The sequence below is a fragment of the Sciurus vulgaris genome, assembly GCF_902686455.1.
Source record: "Sciurus vulgaris genome assembly, chromosome: 15".
NCBI lineage: Eukaryota > Metazoa > Chordata > Mammalia > Rodentia > Sciuridae > Sciurus > Sciurus vulgaris.
The window spans coordinates 10,866,936-10,886,851 of NC_136476.1; the positions used below are offsets into that span (position 1 = coordinate 10,866,936).

At 33.0% G+C, this 19,916-nt stretch overlaps 1 protein-coding gene across 7 annotated transcripts in view; it reads right to left on the minus strand.

Annotated features, from left to right (window-relative positions):
• VPS13A (vacuolar protein sorting 13 homolog A) overlaps window positions 1–19,916 on the minus strand; it is a 250,147-nt gene that overhangs the window by 198,366 nt on the left and 31,865 nt on the right. For 6 of the 7 annotated variants that reach the window (XM_079112077.1, XM_079112076.1, XM_079112080.1 and 3 more), the window contains exons 9-17: window positions 19,811–19,891; window positions 19,439–19,496; window positions 16,297–16,424; window positions 16,000–16,106; window positions 15,070–15,241; window positions 13,343–13,405; window positions 12,695–12,824; window positions 11,344–11,438; window positions 10,880–11,022 (exon numbers count right to left, since the gene is read on the minus strand). In XM_079112077.1, coding sequence (XP_078968203.1) covers window positions 10,880–11,022; window positions 11,344–11,438; window positions 12,695–12,824; window positions 13,343–13,405; window positions 15,070–15,241; window positions 16,000–16,106; window positions 16,297–16,424; window positions 19,439–19,496; window positions 19,811–19,891 — 977 coding nt within the window. Of the gene's footprint in view, window positions 1–10,879; window positions 11,023–11,343; window positions 11,439–12,694; window positions 12,825–13,342; window positions 13,406–15,069; window positions 15,242–15,999; window positions 16,107–16,296; window positions 16,425–19,438; window positions 19,497–19,810; window positions 19,892–19,916 lie in introns of those variants that run through there. The other variant, XM_079112082.1, reaches the window with a different exon arrangement.

Here is a 19,916-nt window from a genome sequence, read left to right on the forward strand (position 1 = left end):
CTGCAAACTTCACATATGCAGTAGAGGCAGACTGAAAGGACTGGTAGCTCCACCTGCTGGGGCTGACATTATTTATAACACAGCAAAGAGAATTCATGCTTAAACATGTAGGTGAAAACAACAGCAGCAAATCTTCATCCAATAGTAGCAACAAGTAAAATGGCAGACCAACCAGTTAGTTTAATGAAGAGAACAGGGAAAAGAGAGCTAAGTAAGTTCTTTCTGGGATCATACTCATTACAATATGGAAGTCTGTGTGCACATGCTAGGCTGCATTCACTAAGGAAAATTACAGCAAGATTATAGTAAGACTTGTATCAATAAAGGCAAAACTCATACAGGCTCAAGGTGCTTAAGGACAAATTCTATCAATCATTCAATAATAATAGCCTAACTCAGGAAAGACTCCTATTATTAAGAAAGGAGAATTAACAAATTCACATTCACCCCTGGTGGTCCACAGATCCAGGCCTAGATCTTTGCTGTTCCAAAGAAGAAATTCATGAGCTACTACTCCCTAGCTGAACACAGAAGAGTAAACTTGAACTGTGAAAGTAGCCTCTATGCCACATACAGATTCATAGTAAATATGAATATTTTACTGGCTCGGGGATCTTAAGCACAACCTTCGATCAGTAAGTAGCTTGTGCTTACATGGGGACAACCTCTAGAAAGGCAGGCTAAAAGATATAAATCAGGAAAATAAAATCAGCAGTGACACTCGAGCTTTGCAGACTAGTCCAGTCAAATCAACAACATAAACAAGTGACTAAAACAATAAGAGGTCAACATGTGAGTTGGTAGATATCAGATTTCGACACTATTATCTAAAACACTGTTTTGACCACAAAATTGTAAGATAAGCAAGTAACATAAGAGAAGTGTTACTCAAACATAATAAAAAAATACCAGGCAAAAGACTATCTTTGAAGGGGCCTAAATGCTTAATTGGATAGAGACTTCAAAGCACCCATTACCAATATATTCAAAAAACTAAAGGAAAACATATGTAATAAATTAAATAAAGATGCAACAATAACCAATCAAATAAAAATATCAATAAAGAGAAAAAATACTTTTTAAATGGAAAATCTGGAGTTGAGTACAATAAATGAAATGTAAAAGTTTAATAAAGGTTCAACAATACATTTGAGCTTGGAGAAAAAGAATCAACTGAACTGAAGATAAATTAAGAGAGATAGCACAATCTAAGGATATAGAAAGAAAAGAATATGAACAATAATGAACAGAGCTTCAGAGAAATGTGGAAAGCATCAAGCACATCAACTAAAGACAATGAGAGAACTGGAAAAAGACGGAAATGGAACAAAAAAAATTTAAAGAATAAGATTGCAAATTTCTCAAACTTGTTGAAGAACACTAATCTCCATATCTAAAAACTTCAATAAACTCTAAATAGTATAAATACAATGAGATTCACACCCAGACACATCACAATTAAAACACTAAATGACAAAGAAAAATCCCAAAAGCACCAAACCAAAAATGATTCATAATATATACAGAAACCACAATAAGAAATAAAAGCAGACATTCTCATCATAAACAATGGAGGTGAGCAGGCAGTGACACAGCACACTGAAAGTGCTGAAAGGCTCGTCAAGCTGGGCATGTAGCTCAGTGGTGGAGTGCTTGATAGTATATGAGAGGCCATGCATTCAATCACCAGCACTGAGGAGGGGACGGAAGGAAAACACTTATCAACCAAGAGTACTAAAACAGCAAAATTGTTTTTCAAAAATGAAAGTAAGGTTTAAAACATTTCAAGAAAAAAAAAAAAAAAACTCAGATTCATTTCTAGCAAACCTAGCTTATAAGAACTAGATGGAAGTTGTTTAGGATGAAAAAAGTCAGTATCAGACAGTAATGAGAACTGACAAGGAAAAAAGGAGCTTGTGTAAAGGTAGTTACATAGGTAATGATAAACGAAGCATAATTATATTATTGTTTTCTATGTTTCTTTTATATTATTTAAAAATAACTGCATAAAGCATTATCCGTAAAATTATATTTTGGGACCCATTACAGAGAGAAATGTAATGAATCAATAATTATACAAAGCAGAGGATAGGAATAAAGTTACATTGGACAAAAAATTTATACCAGATGGTAACTGGAACATACGGGGGAAAACGAAGAGAATTATATCGGTAGATAAGGTCAATATTAAACAACAATAACAAAAAAAAAATTAATACATTTACTCATTACTATTCATTCTTCACAAAGCATTTAAAAATGATATGATTATATAAGGTAAAAATTATATAATGTGTGTATATATAGAGAGATATATGTATATAAAATGCAGTATCATCTTTAGAAATAATACTGTGAAAATAGGGGAAAGAATGGCTTTACATAGGAATAAAGTTTCTCTATCTGACTAGAGTAAAGTTAGTATAAACTTGAAATAAATTTTTAAAAGTTAAGATATAGTGGTTAGTGTTAGGGTTAGAGTTAGGGTTAGGGACAGGGGCAAGAATGGAGGAAGGAAGGACTGTACAGAGGGAAAAGAGGGGTGGGAGGGTGGGGGGAAGGGAAAAATAACAGAATGAATCAAACAACATTACCTTATGTAAATTTATGATTACACAAATGGTATGCCTTGACTCCATGTACAAACAGAGAAACAACATGTATCCCATTTGTTTACAATAAAAAAATGCACAAAAAAAAGTTAAGATATATATTGTAAGCCCAACACCATCTAAGAAATTAATTCATAAAAATATTTCTAAAATTTTAAGAATTAAAATGGTACACTAAAAAAGGCAATGGAATGTGGTAGGCAAAGGAGGAACACAGGAACAAAATAATCATGAGAAATAAAGAAAATAAAGAAAACTAAAGAGAAATAAAGAGAAATAAATAAATAAATAAATAGAAATAAAGAAAACTAAAAGCAAAATTGCATACATAAATTCAACCATTCTAATGATAACATTAAAAGTTAGCCAGGCCCAGCATGCTTGTAGTCCCAACTACTCAGGAAACAGGTAAGAGGATCCACTTGAGCCCAAGAGTTGGGAGGCCAGACTGGGTAAGACCCATAGGCGAGACCCATAGCATCTCCCCTAAAAAAAAGTTACTGAGTAATATCATATAAAATGGCAGAAAAAAGCATTCAAAGAATCCTTCCACTAAAGCAACTAGAAGCTAGCAAAGACGGACAAAAATCAACATTTTTGGAACTATAGAACTACTTTTAAAAAATAAGAAACTTTTAACAAACAGGAAAGTGCTTAATAAAAAAGAAAATTGGGTTTCAGAAACAAAGCATTGTGGCATTTTTGCTCAACTATCTACCATTCCCCATTTTCCAACAGGGAGGTGGCCATGGGGACAATGGCTCATATTCCTAGTGTGGCTTACTGATGTCAAAGGACTATAGGAACTTTGCTCTTCGAATACTTCTATAATGTTCTAATCTATCTGGAGGTTCCCTAAGATACCAGCACAAAGGATGAATTCACTCTCCCACCATCCAGGCAGAGGCAGTATCTGCCCCAAAATTTAAAGAAATGCACAAATCATAGATGCCAGGACATGGAACAATGGATACGGAAAGCACCAAACAGACCCAAGAACGTGGGAACAAGAAGGCTGAAAAGAAAGTTTTTAGAGGGAATAAAGTCTCGAAATTCTCACTGAATGTTTCGTGGAAACCAAAGAGCAACACTTCAGCCCAGAATCAGAGACATTCTAAGGAAGACCTGACAAAACCTAGATTAGCAGGTCTAGTGAAACTGTAAGCTACATATAAGGAGGAGGTACATACAAAGAAAGAGTTATAGGTAGCCTGGCACAACATTAAGAAATGTCAGAGCTCAAAGTGAAGCTGGATGAGTATTTAACTTTGTTTCCTTTTGATCCCAGGCATTTAAAGAAATCTCTATCAAGTCACTATCTCACCACCTAAGATAATGAAGCAAACTTCAGTATCCACACAGGACATAGAACACAGTCCTTTCAAAAAGAGCTGGTTAAAGTTATGGCATTAGTTTCTCAGGGCTGTCATAAGAAAATTATCACATACTGAAAGTCTTAAAAATCTGTTCTTTCACAGATCTGAAGATTAAAAATCTAAAATTAAGATGCCAGTAGTCCTTTTGCCTTGTTGCACCCTTGAAAGTGACGTGGGTCACCAACAGCTCTACTGGAGCCACCCACAAAAATTCAGCCAGGTTTCTGGCTCTTGCCGCATTTTATGCACAAACTGGCAAGGTCTGATCCAGAAATACGGCCTTAACATGTGCCAGCAGTGTTTCCGTCAATACATGAAGGATATAGGCTTCATTAAGTTGTACTAAGTGATCTTCTTCGAATGGATTGCCCAAGACAGCCTCCCAATGAAAGAACATGCTAGTTCTTTGTAAATAAAATAAAATTCTAAAAACATCCCAAAAAAAAAAAAAAAAAAAAAAAAAAGAAAAGAAAAAGATGTCACCAGGACTGGTGGCTGCTGATAATTACTGGCTTGGACATTCTGAATCTCTGCCACTGTTGCAATATGGTATTCTACTTTCATATCTGTCTTCATATTGTCTTCTTTCATCTTATTTTTCCAACCTATGTCCAAATTCTCCTCTTCTCATAAAGACACAAATCATAAGATTAGGGTCAACATACCAATCTACCATGAACTGAACTTAATTTGATTACATCTGCAAAGACCCTATTTCCAAATAAGGTTATATTCACAGGTACTGAGAGTTAAGATTTGACATAGCTTTTGGGGGAACACAATTCTACCCATTATAGGCAGTAAACACATGGAAAATAACAGCCCTCAAGAATCACCAATAAGCCAGGCATGGTGGTGCACACCTGTAATCCCAGCAGCTTGGGAGGCTGAGGCAGGAGGATCAAGAATCTAAAGCCAGCCTCAGCAACTTAGTGAGGCTCTATGCAACTCAGTGAGACCCTGTCTCTAAATATAATACAAAATTGGGCTGGGGGTGTGACTCAGTGGTTAAGCACCCCTGGGTTCAATCCCTGGTACCAAAAAAGAAAAAAAAAAATCAACAATAGTAAATCCTAGTGATGGGGGGAAATAAAATAAAATGTCAAAAGTTACCCAAGGTATTATTCAAAGCACTAAGTTTTATACAATAAATTTATAAAGTATACACAGAAAGTGGAGGCCTAGACATTGAGGTTACTAAGCAAAGACATTAAATATACTATATTCAACATGCTCAAAGAGCTAAAGGAAACCAAAAACAAAGAACTAAGGAAAATATACAAGAATGTGGGGGGGGGGGCAGGGTGAAAGTCTGGAAGTTAAAAGTACACTGGACAAAATGAAAATTCTTCCAGTTTCAACAGCAAATCTGGACAACCAAAGGAAAGAACCAGTGAACTTGAATACAGGACAGCTGAACACACTGAATCTGAGGAGAAAAATGACCAGTACCTAAACTGAGAGACCATCAACTGGACCAACATATACATTATGGGAGGACCAGAAAGAGAAGAGAAAAAGAAAGGGACTTAAAAATATTTGAAGAAACAAGTCAGGCACAGTGGTACCTGCCAGTAATTTCAGCTACTCTAGAAACTGAAGCAGGAGGATCACAAGTTTGAGGTCAGCCTTCAGCAACTTAGGAAGAGTTTGTCTCAAAATACAAAAGAAAAAGGACTAAGAATATAGTTCAGTGGTAAAGCATCCCTGGGTTCAATCCCATGTGTGTATGTGTGTGTGTATATTTAAAGAAACAATGGTCAAAATATTCTCAAATATCATAAGACACAAAGCTACACATCCAAAAAGCTCAAAGAACTCCTAAGACACACTCAAAGAGATTCACACAAAAATACATTATAATCAAAACTGTCAAAAGCCAAAACAAAGAGAAAATCTTGAAAGCAGCAAAAGCAACTCATCACATACAAAGAGGTAATTGACAAATTAACAACTAATTTCTCATCAGAAACCATGGAAGCCAAAAGGCAGTCAGATGGTATACTTAAAATGCTGAATGAAAAAATAAAAAATGTCACCGAAGAATTCTATATCTGGCAAAAATATCCTCCTCAAATGAAGGAGAAATTACGACATTTTTGGATTAACAAAAACTGAGTTTGTCAATATAGACCTGCCCTATAAAACAGGCTAAAATGAGCCATTCAGACTTCGATGAAAAGGAACTAAATAGTAATCCGAAGTCACATGAAAAAATAAACTCTTAGGAGATAACAACACAGGTAAGTATAAAAGTCAGTATCTGATTTTTGTTGTTGTTTCTAACACCTCTTTTCATTTCCTCTAGGATGTAAAGACAAATATATAAAAACAACTATAAATCTAAGTTAATGAGCACACAACAGATGAGGCAATTTTTTGTGAAAATACATAAACGGAAGAATGAAGTTGTACAGGAGGTAAAACTGTACATTACTGAAGTTAGTACCAATTCAAACAGTTTCAACAGGTCTTAAATTAAGAATGTTAACTGTAATCTCTATGGTAGTCACTAACAAAAGAAATGAGAAGGCTAAGGATATAGCTCAGTGCTTGGCTAGCATGCACAAGGCCCTAGCACTATAAAAAAATAATAATAAATAAGAAAGGAATCATAAAGATACTCTATAAAAAAATAAACACAAAAGAAGAGAGTATTGATGAAAGTGAGGACAGAGAAGGCATAAAACATATAATAAAGAACAAGATGAAAGAACTTTTCAACTGAATGAAACTGGGAAAATGGATGAAAAAATATGATAGAACTGCATACTGTCTACAACAGACTCAACCTATATCTAAAGACACATATAGTTTGAAAGTGAACAGACAGAAATATATATTATAAGCAACTTGTAACTAAAGGAGAGCTGGGTAGTTATACAAATTACAAAGTAAATCTTTAATTTGAAAGCTGTTACAAAGAGAAAAAGATCATTATATATTGATTTAAAAGGCTCAATTAATCCAAAATATAACAATTATAAACATATACACACCAAACAACTGAACCTCAAAAATATATGAATCACACATTAACAGAATTGACAGGAATAAACAGCACTAGACCAACAGTCTTTTACACCCCATTTTCAATAAAGGAAGGTTATCCAAACAGAGGAACAATAACATATAAAGAACCTGAATAACACTATAAACCAACGGGACATAACAGACACACATAAAACACCCCCCCGCCCCCAACAACAAAACACATTCTTTTCCAAATACAAGTACGTGGAACATTCTCCAGGACAGACCACATATTTATAACATAAAACTTGACAAATTTAATAAGAAAGAAATTATACAACGAATTTTCTTTGATCACAGGGAATCAATCTAGAATTCAACAAAAGGAAAACTGAAAAATTCACAAATATGTGGAAAGTGAACAAAATATTCTTAATCAATGGGTCAAAGAAGAAATTCTAAGATAAGAAAATAACTTGAAATGAATGCAAATGAAACATAACATGCCAAAACATGTAAGATGTATACAAAGCTGTGCTCATAGGGAAATCTCTCTCTGTAAACGCCTATTCAGATAGCCCCTGATTTATCATAGTGCAACAAGAGCACAAAAGTGACTTCAAAAGAATCTTTTTCTGGGCTAAACATATATACAACTCCCAGTCAGCCAAGACATCAAAATGGTAAACAACTGATAACTCTACAGCGTACTGTGTTGCAAGTGTTTTTGGATATCATGGTTTGTATCCCATCTTGTTACAAAATTTCCATCTGTGTCTCCAGTACCCATTTTACCTTTCTGTGTTTTACTTTCAGTACAATATTCATAAACTACATGAGATATAAAACAGGCTTTGTGTTGGATGCCTCTGCCGAATGGTAGGCTGACAAGTGTATTGAGCATGTATAAAGTAGTCTAGGCTAAGCTATGAGGTTTGGTAGGTTAGGTATGTTAAGTGCATTTTGACTTTTGATATTTTGAACATATGAGTATAGAGAGACTTAATTCCACTGCAAACTGAGGAGTATCTCTATTAAAAAAAGAAATACAGCTGGTCCCGTGGTCTCCATAGGAATTGGTTCCAACCTCCCCCCTCCCCACAAACTTTTGAATGCTCAATCTCTTAGATAAAAAGGCATAGTATTTGCATAACATACACACATCCTCCTTTGTATTTTATGTTTAGATAGCTTATCATATCTGATGCAATGTAACTTCTACATACATACTGCATTGTGTAGGAAATAATTACATTGACTACATAGGGGTTGTGATTGTACAACATTATGAACACACTAAATCCCACTAAATTGTACTCTTTAAAAGGATAATTTTATATTATGTAAATTTTACCTAAATAAAAATTATATGCATTTTTAAAAGTTAATGGATGAGTAAACACCTACTTGCAAAAGAAATGATCTCAAATCATTAACTTCCTATTTAAGTACACTAATAAAAAGAGCAAACTAAACCTAAAATAAGCTGAATGAAGAAAACAGTAGGATTTGAGGGTAAGTAATGAAAGAAAGAACAAACAAAAAAATAAATAAATAAAGAAAATCCACAAAGTCAAATTTAGGTTTTTTAGAAATATTATCAAAATTTATCTAGACTAAGAAAAATGAAAGAAGACTCAAATTACTAAAATTGAAAATGAAAGAGGACATTCCTACCCATCTAACAGAAAGAAAAAGAATCATAAGGTAATACTATGAACTATATGCAAAGAAATAGGTCACAGATGAAATGGACAAATTACTAGAATGGTACAAACTACTAAAATTGGCTAAAAAAGAGAAGATATCTAAACAAAAGAAACCATATTAGTAATTATAAACTCATAACAAAGAAAAGCTCAAGATTCAATAACTTCATTGGTAAATTCTACCAACAAACATTTCAATTAGAATTTCAAAAAATTCTTCACCAAGTTTATCAAAGATGAAGGAACACTTTACAACTCATAAACTATGAGAACAGTATTTCCTTAATCAAAAAAAAAGATGAAGATATCATAAGCAAAAGAAAACTATAGGTCAGTATATGACTACATATCTAAAAAAAATTCAACTAAATAAAAGAAAACTCAACTCAGCAATATAAAAAAAAGAGTTATATGTATGACAAAATGGGATGTATTCCAGGAACATAAGGATCTTTTAGCATCTGAAAGTCAACTGTGGTAACATACTATATATCAAAAGAATAAAGAAGAGAATCATAGTCTCTGGGACCACAGTCCCTCCTGTTTCTCCTTTGCTATCAAAGCAATAGAAACTACTTTTTTTCCTTTTTTCTCAAGCTGTGTCCTCATTATTAGATTGGCATCAGGAATAAAGACCAAGTTTTCAGTAACGAATTTGGCATCCTAGGTGGGACCCAAAAGCAGTAAACCCCCCCACCCCCCATCCCCATTCCAGCTTTCTTGGGCAGGCCTGGCTCTCCAGGTAACTCCACTTTCATGCTGAGGATGTAAGTAAGTGGCTCAGAGAGACAACTGCAAGAGAGTTAGGAGACCAGTAAATTTGCCTCAGGTCAAACAGTTCCTTTGAGTAAAGGGAGGGACTGAGGGACTGTCCCAGCAGCTACTTAAGCTCCTTTTGTTTGGGGGAGGGGGACTTCCACCTTCTCTCCCTGAATGGTAGGCAAGATGAAGGCTGCTCCATCTTGGTCCACTTTGAGAAAAAGGAAACTGAACTCTATAAAGTTGTGACACCCTTGGCCATCTAGTAAGTCCCCCAGTGTACACAAAGAGACTCTAGATTCCACACTGTCTGGTTCCTCTTTGTGGGAACATCTTTAGCATCACTGGTATAGGAGTCACAGTTAAGTGGGATTCAAGAATCTAGGGATAAACTGGGAAGAGTGGTTCACACCCTTAATCCTGGCAGCTCAGGAGGCTGACAGGAGGATCACTAGTTCAAAGCCAGCCTCAGCAAAAGCGAGGCACTAAGCAATTCAGTGTAGACCCTGTCTCTAAATAAAAAACAAAAATAGGGCTGGGGATGTGGCTCAGTGGTCAAGTGTCCCTTAGTTCAAGCCCTGGTAACCTGTCCCTCCCACCACGGAAAAAAAAAAAAAAAAGAATCTAAGGATATTTGCTCCTTTCTGGTCTGCTTAGGTTCTTATCTGTTTGTTGGCCTTGGGTTTGGGAATTCCCTCTAGTTGCCTCTAGTTGTTCATATTTTTGTTTGTATCTCTTACTACCCCTTTTAAGATATGGACAATACTGTGTTGATCCCATAGGTAGTCTCTTAGGAAAGAGCTTGGCTGATAGTAAAATAAAGACATTGCCAGATTAAAAACTACATTTTTAATGTTGTTTCTTTTACTGTGGCATAACTTCTGACCATTTTTATATTTTTCTTTAGTGTTGTATGTTTCATTGGCATGCAGTTTTCTACTGAACATGTATTATAATTAATAAATAATACATTAATAATTCAAAAAATACACATCATGATACTGGGAAAAAAAATTAGTTCCTAAAAACACAAAGTATACATTAAAGTTCAGTCTCACAGTGAAAAACATATATATATATATATATACATATATATATTTTAATAAGGTTGAGTACCCCTTATCTGAAATGCTTGGGACTAGAAATATTTCTGATTTGGGATTTCCTTAGATTTTTTGAATGCCTGCATATATACAAGATATCCTGGGGATAGGACTCAAGTCTAAACGTGAAATTTATTAATGTTTTTTATATACCTCATATACAGAGCCTGCAGGTAATTTTATACAATATTTTTAGTGCACCTGCATTCTGACTGTAGCCCATCAAATAATATCAAGTGTGGAATTTTCTATTAGTGCCATTCTTTTGGCACTCTAAAACTTTTGGATTCTGATTTCAGATTTTCAGATTAGGGATGCTTAACCTATGAAAGAAAATAATTACTTACTTTATTGCTTGTGCTCCTGGTCTTTGCACAATTAAAGTGCTAAATTCTTCTACTACAATGTCTATCAGCTCAGGTTTTTGGTTATTTTCTCTTAGAACAATAGACATACTTTTCAAGTGAACAAAAAACTTCATGGCTTCAAACTAGAGTATATCCAGAAGAATAAAATGGAAAATTATATATATACATAAATGTACATGTATAAACACAAAAAAACTTAATATAGTTCATTCATTTAAAAAACACAAAATACTTTAAAAACAATCCTTCATCTATTCCCCCAAAGAAATACCACATTAACATAAAAAAAAAATTTTTGTTCTTACCTTGGCAATTAAAATAAATGCAATATTTACAGACTCCGAAAAAGACCACAAAAAAGTCAGTAGCACATATTTCTGAGAAAATTAAAATAAACATATCCAACATTAAACTCAAAGTTGTCAGGTAAGAAAACATCTTACTGTTTTGGGCAAGGTTGGATCAACTGCTGTTTCACTATAGCCAATTGCTTCATAGAGTAAAACTTTTTCTTCAGGTGTCAACATTTCTTCAAGAACTACAAATCATAAACAAGTACTTTGTGTTTTTAAGTGGTAACAATATAAAACTGAGATATAATTTACTTGTCTTTAGAAATAAAATGCAAATACTTTCTAATATTTTTAAGCATCAACTAATATTAGGATGGCACTGGCACTTTTAGAAGTTACTCTTCTAATATATAAATAACTAAACACATAAATTTAGCAATATAAATTCCTAAATGTTTGTTGTAAGTAAGAGCTAAAAACATGACTAATTATACTGAACACTTAATGACACCAGGGTAAGGAACACAATTAGCATACAAAGAAAGCAAAGGTAATTTTCCCCAGTTTACAGATGATAAAAGAGAGGTTTAGAGAGTTTAACTGTTGGGTGCGGTGGCACATGCCTATAATCCCAGCCACTAAGAAGGCTGAGGCAGGAGGATTGCAAGTCCAAAACCAGCCTCAGCAGGCTGAGGATATAGCTGGGTTTTGGTAGAGTGCTTGCCGCAGCACCACCGAGAGAAAAAAAAAAAAAAACCAGCCTCAGCAAATTAGAAAGTCCCTGAGCAATTTAGTGAAATCCTGTTCTAAATAAAATATTTAAAAAGGGCTGGGGATGTGGTTCAGTAGTTAAGTGGCCCTGGGTTCAATCTCCAGTACCCAAAAAAAAAAAAAAAAAAAAAAAAAGAAACAGAGAGAGACAGCACTTAACTAACTTGCCAGGGTCATACTGCCAACAAATGAGAGATTCAAGTCATACACCTAGTCCCTAAGTCTCCAAACTTAATCTATAATTAATAACCTATAATCTTAAGCATTTGGTTAAGAAACAAAAATCTTTTTTTTAATAATTTGTTTTAGATGTAGGTGGGCACAATACCTTTATTTTTTACGTGGTGCTGAGGATCAAACTCGGCCTCACACATGCTAGGCGAGCGCTCTACCACTAAGCCACAACCCCAGTCCCGAAAATCTTTCCTAGTAACGATTTCAATAAAAATTTACCATGGTTTAAAATACATTATAATATTTATCTATTACTATGCCATATGCACACACTAAAGCTCTTTTGTAAGCATCAGTGATATTTTTAAAAATTAATTTTTATTTACTTGTATGTACCTATTAAAATGCTTAAACAGAAACTTTATTAATAATAAATTTAAACTATATATTATGTATATGCACTTATAAAATGCCTATATAATTAGAAAATTTTCTCCAAAACTTTATTTTCACAAGTGATGATTAACTACTCTACTATAAAAGGAAATGGACATACTTCCAGGTTTAACATCTGGTTGTTGTTTAGTATGTGATTCTGACCAAGTCCACAGCCAGTTAAACCATCCTTTTTTATCCTCTGGATCTTTCATTCCTTCTCTATAAATCTTGTACCCAGCTTTCTTTACCTAAAATCAATAAATTTTTGAATGACAAATTATTCTCTTTTTAGCAATCAAAAGACATGGATGCATAATATTTCCAAAATGTCTCTACCTGAATGAATGTAGACAATAAACACACTGACAAAAGAATACAGTAATTTCAATTAGCCAAACATAAGAATTTAAGAATATCACATAGTTTTTCCTATTATAAGATTTGGTGACTGGGGTGGGTCTAACCCTTACTTACCTTTCACTTTCATATGAACTCTGAATATCTGAAAAGTCCAATTATTTACAAAAAGTTTCTTTCCATAGAAACATGTCTGATTTAAAGAGACATGGCAAAAGATAAAATCAAACTTTCTTATAATGCAAAAATGCAAATTTGAACCCTTTTAAGGAAACTATTTTACAACACAATATTGATAACAACCTATCTCTCATAACAATATGGAATTCAGGATTATTCTTTTTTTCTCCTACTTAAGTTAAAAACTTCAGGATTATTCTTACTAATTGAATGAAAAATCTGAAATTACCTCAACTTCTGCCTGTTGTCTAGCTATAGTTATATTAAAGACATCCAAGGCTTTTTCCAGTTCCTGAAAATACAAAAAAATGTGGTAATGTTATATAAATAGTTTTACATAAAGAATTTTGGAATATAAATCTATGAAATTGCTGTACTATAGAAAAAAATATTAGAGGAAGCTGAAAAGAGAACATCCACCAAGATACTTAAAAATTCTGAAAGATAATGTTTGTGTGTATGTGTATATATTTTTTATGTGTATATATTTTATACACATGTGTATTATATATTATATACATCAACTTGAAAATTAGTATGCAGAATAGTTTTTTAAACAAAAAAAATTACATGTATCATGCACATTAGAGTACAAACTCCATAAGAGGTATAGATACATATTAAAAGATATATACATGCATTGTTTAAAATAACTTTTATTTGGATTTTTAACTACAGTTAAATGTAAACATATCAGTGTCGTTTTCAACTAAAAATATAAATATAAACCCTTCATAATATAGGTACAGTTTGCATGTCATCAAGATATTCCAAGTAGATCTAGATATACTTAAAACTAGCTAAAACTTTTTTTAACCCTTACACTTTCCAAAGTTGTAATAGCTATTAAAATAAACTGAGGTAAGCTAAATCTTTTATCATATCTAATCGTTCCCTTAACTTTCAAGCTTGTATGCTCAAGCCATGTTTTTCCCCCATGTTTTAGAATATGTAAATGCTAAAAGATTAAGATTAATACACAGTATCTCAAGACAGAGCATTAAGTATAAAGTTGCTGATGAAGAAAAAAAGTTCTGTATGGGCAGAAAATTCAGGGAAGTTCATGGAAGAGATGACACTTAAGTAGAAGTTCAGGGACAAAAAGAATTGGAATAAGGAAAGACAGATGGCATACAGTAGCACAACTGTTTCTACAAGAATGAGCATTGGGGCTGGGGTTGTAGCTCAGCGGGAGAGGCCTCTGCCTAGCACATTTGAGGCACTGAGTTCGATGCTCAGGATCAAACAAATATAAATAAATAAAAGTATTGTGTCCATCCCACAACTAAAAATATTTTTTAAAAAATAAGCATTGAACATATAGAAAACAGAATACTTACTTAATGTACAATCAGATGATAACAGCAAAAATGTATTGATGCCAATAACATACAACTTTAAAAATCAACAGAGAAGTTTAAAAAAAACAGCACACACTTTATTTTGGCTTTGAGGTTAAAAACAACATAAAATGAGATTTCAAGTTACCATGTGAATGAACTCAAGTCCCTTCCAATTAAAAATAATCTCCTGTATTTCAAAAGCTCACAGGACAATTTCACGAGATCTTTTATTACTCAAGTGAAGTTAGAATGGGAGGACAAAGATGTCTAAAAAAAAAAGAGTGCAGGCACTGGGGTGTGGTGGTGGCACATGCCTATATATCCTAGAGACTCAGGAGGCTGATACAGGAGGATCATGAGTTCAAAGCAGCCTTAGCAAAAGCAAGGCACTAAGCAACTTAGTGAGACCCTGTCTCTAAATAATCTAAAGATTAAAGCTGGGGATGTGGCTCAGTGACCAAGCGCCCCTGAGTTAAATTCCTAGAATCTGCCCCCTCCCCCCAAAAAAAGAGTTCAGTAACTAAAACTTAGAATAAATAGTCACCAAAGATGGAGGTAGGCATTATGCAGTACAAACTATTTTGTGATTTTCTTTTTTTATTTAAATGCTAACCTGTAAAGACATGAGAATTTCACCAGGTAGTTTCTTATTTATTAACTTTTTTTTGTATAGTTCTTTATATTGCTTCAGTTTTTTTCTGTGTTCACGAATATTCTTCCATGACCACATCCGTAAACTAGGGCAAACATTTACTTCAAGAACACCATGTATAGCGTAAGCCCACCTAGTTACAAAACAAAAGAAACAACCAACACATAATACCCTCAAATCAACAGTATGAAACAAAACTCACTCTAGCAACAAGAATATTTATAATATGGAGATTATGAAAAAGATGTATTATCTGAGCATTTGCTTTTTCCCAATGTTGTTTGTACTAACAATCCATTAATTATTAATCTTACCTCTTTCCAAAGCAAAAATAAACAAAATCGTTCAATTTTGGCTAAAAATCATATGGTTCTATACAAGAACTATTAAGGCATTTAAGTCAAATGATATTATAGTCACCTAAAAGAGTAATAGAAACTTGGAGAAACTAGAGAATTGCTTAAAAACTGGAATAACAAGACTTGTGCATTTTAAAATAGAATTTACTGCATAGACTCCATAACCTTTTCAGGTTTTAAAACTCAAGTCTAGTAAACAGATTTAATGGGTCTGATAAGGAAGTTTGAAGGGAAAAAAGAAGACATTGCTGCTAGAAAACAAATCAAGATAGTTTTTTAATCATTCCCAAAACACTGATCCCTCTACAGTAAATGAAAACCACAGTACTTTATTATCTCTAGCTATAATTTTTTTTACAAAAACACCCTTGAGTCAATTTTATTAACAAAAACAGCCACACATCAATTTAATCAAACTACATATCAAACCTTAAAAAGACTACCTTAAAATAATTAATGCCAAAGAAAACTTACTCTCATGCCATATGTTTTAAATCATTAAAAAAAAAAAAAAAAAAAAAAGGCATTTTACCATTCCTTGGCATGGTAGTGAAGAGGAACATCAGGTTTGAATTTCCTGTATGGCAGGTTCTGTGTCATCATATCAACTGATTCAAGAAGCTCCATAACACTAAAATACTGAAGAATGAACAAATTAAAAGCCTTAAATGTTTGAAGTTTTTGTTTAGTTGAAGATAAAAGTTACATTATGAACTTTTTAAGGAAATGTTACCATATAAATTATGGATTTTAGAAAAACATTAAAAATTTTACTTTTGCTTTGATCAAACAATAACTCAAAACTTAAAATTTCATCAAAGAAAATCACCTGTGGTTTATTAAATTCAATTGCTATATTATGTAACTCAACTTCCAGGTTTATTTTGGGGTCAGAAAAGTCAAAATCTGATCGGCGATTCATTTGAAGTTTTCCTTTAGCAGATATGGGGCGAAATACTGGAAAATAACACAAAATGAAAAAAATTAAATACAATTATACTTTAAAAATCTCCAGGCACTAAAGGTATCATGTTGAAAACACTGATTTTCATTTTTTTTATATCCTTTTTACAGTTCCCAAATATCCACACTGCCATAACTTGGTCCAAGGAACTGTTTCTTACTTAGTGGAGAGATTTTTTTTTTATACTTAATAATTTATGTTGTCTTCCATAAGTACTATAAAGGCTAACTAAACATATCCTCAGAACATCAATAAATGCTTAAAAGCAGGAACACTCACTATAAGAAAAAAACAGTATAATAAAAATGGTTTAATGAAAGTACACAGTTATAGAAAATGAATATAAGAAATATTATGAGGAAAACAATTATATTTAACAGTGACTTCCATTTCATGATTTTGATTTCTAAATTTCTCTGCATCTTCCTCTTCCACCTTTCAATTTGTGAAAAGAAGGCAGACAAGATGAGCATTTGCCCAGATTACCTGCTTGGCTCACTCCATCATACCAAAAAGAATAAGAACCATGCAGAGGGAGACCAATAATAGCAGAATCTAGACAGTCATCAACCATCAAATTATAAGCTAATTTGTATACAAAACAATATATTCCTCTTAATCATCCCTAAGGACTAGCACTTACTAACTGACTGATCTGCCAACTTTACCTTTGCTGCATGTCCTTCCTCAGTTTCATGCATACCCTACCAAAATTCCATCACCAGTTATTTTTGTTGTTACTATATTTAAGGCCTGTTTTCTTTACTTTTTAAAATTTCCTAACTGATACATAAAGGATAAAAATTGTACCTATTGATGGGGTGTCATGTACTGTTTCAATACATGCATACATTGTAAAATGTTTAAATCAGGTTAGAACTATCTACCTCCTCAAATATTCATCGTTTATGGTGAAAATTTCATAGTATAAACTTCCTTTCTGGCTAGGCGCGGTGGCACACGCCTATAACCCCAACGGCTTGGAAAACTGAGGCAGGAGGATCCCAACTTCAAAGTCAGCCTCAGCAACTTATTGAAGCAACTTAAAAAGACCCTATCCCAAACTAAAATTAAAAAGGGCTGGGAATGTGGCTCAGTACTCAAGCACCCCTGGGATCAATTTCAGTACCAAAAATGAACCGAAAAACAAAAAACTTCCTAACATGTATGCTAGTTATTAATTTATTGCCTGTAAGCTCCAAATTCACTCTTTACATCTGCTCTGAAAAATGGTTTAAGGTTCTTCAAATATTCTTCCTTTACCCGTTGGAAAACTGTTAAGCTTTAAAACACTAGACAGAGAACACAGAAGAAGGAGTTATCCTGCCTGGTTCGAGTGTACCCAACCCATTCAATGACTTCTACAAAGGAATGATTCTCTAACACCCATCTTCTGTAGAACAGACTTATCTACTGATTGGCTCCTACAATATGAAGGCATTCAGAAGAGGCCTTCTGTGGGGTACAGCACAGAGCAGCAACTTCCCCCAGCACCCTGCTAAGGCAGATCTATAGTAGAGTACATCCATGAGGATAAACTGGGAACAGATTTCTAAAACATATAGAGGGAGAATTTCCAATAAGTTTTGGGGGCACAGCACTGTAGGGACTTTTCTGCCATTCAATGAACTACAACCATCACGTCTCCAATAAGGTCTTGACCTTAGTTCTCAGGAAGGGGTCCTTCTTTAGGTACTTCATATTAGCCTTAGGGTAGAGGCTATTTATTTTATCATCTACTCCTATATTTTTTAGAATTCTCTCCTTTTTTTTTTTTACTAGCAAACACCTTGTTACTCCAATCCCCTCTTGTAGTTAATATTTATTTACATTAAACTTTACCTGTTCAAATTACATTCAGTTCTCTCTTCATTGGATCCTAACTGATACAGTATAAAATGACCACAGGGCAAAGGAGAAATAAGTCAAACCTTAAGTAACAGATTTGAGAATCATCAACATACATGACAGATAGCTCTTCTATTCTGAGTATTTCCTATGAGGAACAAATTTTAAAAACGAAACCAAAATCAAAAACAATAAAAATAATATTTTAAGAGTGGGAAGAAAAAGAAGAGTCATTTAAGGAAATTAACAAAGGTTATCATTAAGACAGAATAACACAAAAGGAAAAATACTGCTTAAGTCAAGAAAAGAAATATTTTCAGGAAGGATATTGTGTGGTTAGTGACAGCAGGCAGACAATTCAAGAATAAAGTTAAACATCACAAACAACATTTACTGAGTACTCTCAGGATTGAAGAAATGTCACTCCTTTTCTCTGTATTTTAGTAACTTTCACATTATAAAAGCAATATATATTCATTTTAGAAAATTTGGATAACAAAAACTAAAACAGAACTATAAAGAAGAAAAATTTTAAGTGCACATTTTTAAAATAGTAAGATCATAGTGCAACTCAGACTATAGCAGCTAGTTTTATTAAATTGTATTTGCTATTTCAAAATACCTTTATAAACATTATCTTAATACTAAATATAATTGAGTTTAATCCTTACTTAATATAATCCTTAGAGATTTATCACAAATTTATTACCATTTTGTTTTTAGACATTTTCTCCTGTAGTTCTGAAATATAGTTAAAACTCCTAAACAAAGCACATAAAAAGGTAAATTTCTTTTGCTTTTCAAATACATATTTTTTATTTGTTCTTTTTAGTTATACATGACAGTAGAATATATTTTGACATATCATATATACATGTACTTTGACATATCATGCATACAACCATTCTTGTGGTTGTACAAGATATGGAGTTATACTGGTCATGTATTCATATATAAACATAGGAAAATTATGTCTGTTTCATTCTACTGTCATTCCCAATCTCATCCCTCCTCCCTTTCCCTCACATATATTAGATATATTATAAAGATATTTAACTATACAAGAGAAAATTTAATATAAAAGAACAGTGATATCAAAAATGTTAGTGTAAAACTTATACTGATTAATCACACTCTTCATTTCATAGAATACACTCACCAAAGTCATAACCTTGTGGAATAATATTTTCATTGACAATTCCATTCTTCAAGTTGTCCTATTAAAAGACAAATTGCTTTTATTTATTCATACCAATATACCTTTTTCCTACAAAATTCTATTATCTGCAAAAAATGTTTAAAAGCATTTAGCTATGGTAAAATATTAAAGTAATTAAACAATGTATTATTAAACTACTATAAAACAATGTTTTAGGAGCGATTAAGATATGCATATATGTGTGCATATGCATTCATGCCTGTGTAATTCACCTATAAGTATAAATATTTACTAGATTTTACCTAGAAAAAAAAAATACAAAATATGATAACAACAAATATATATGTAAACGTATCCAAAGAATTTACTCACCAATGATTCATCATAATCATTAAGATAAAACATCTGAGACTGCACATTCCAATAGGCGAAAAGGTTGTCCAATCGAATTAACTGAAAAATCAAGTTTATTACATGT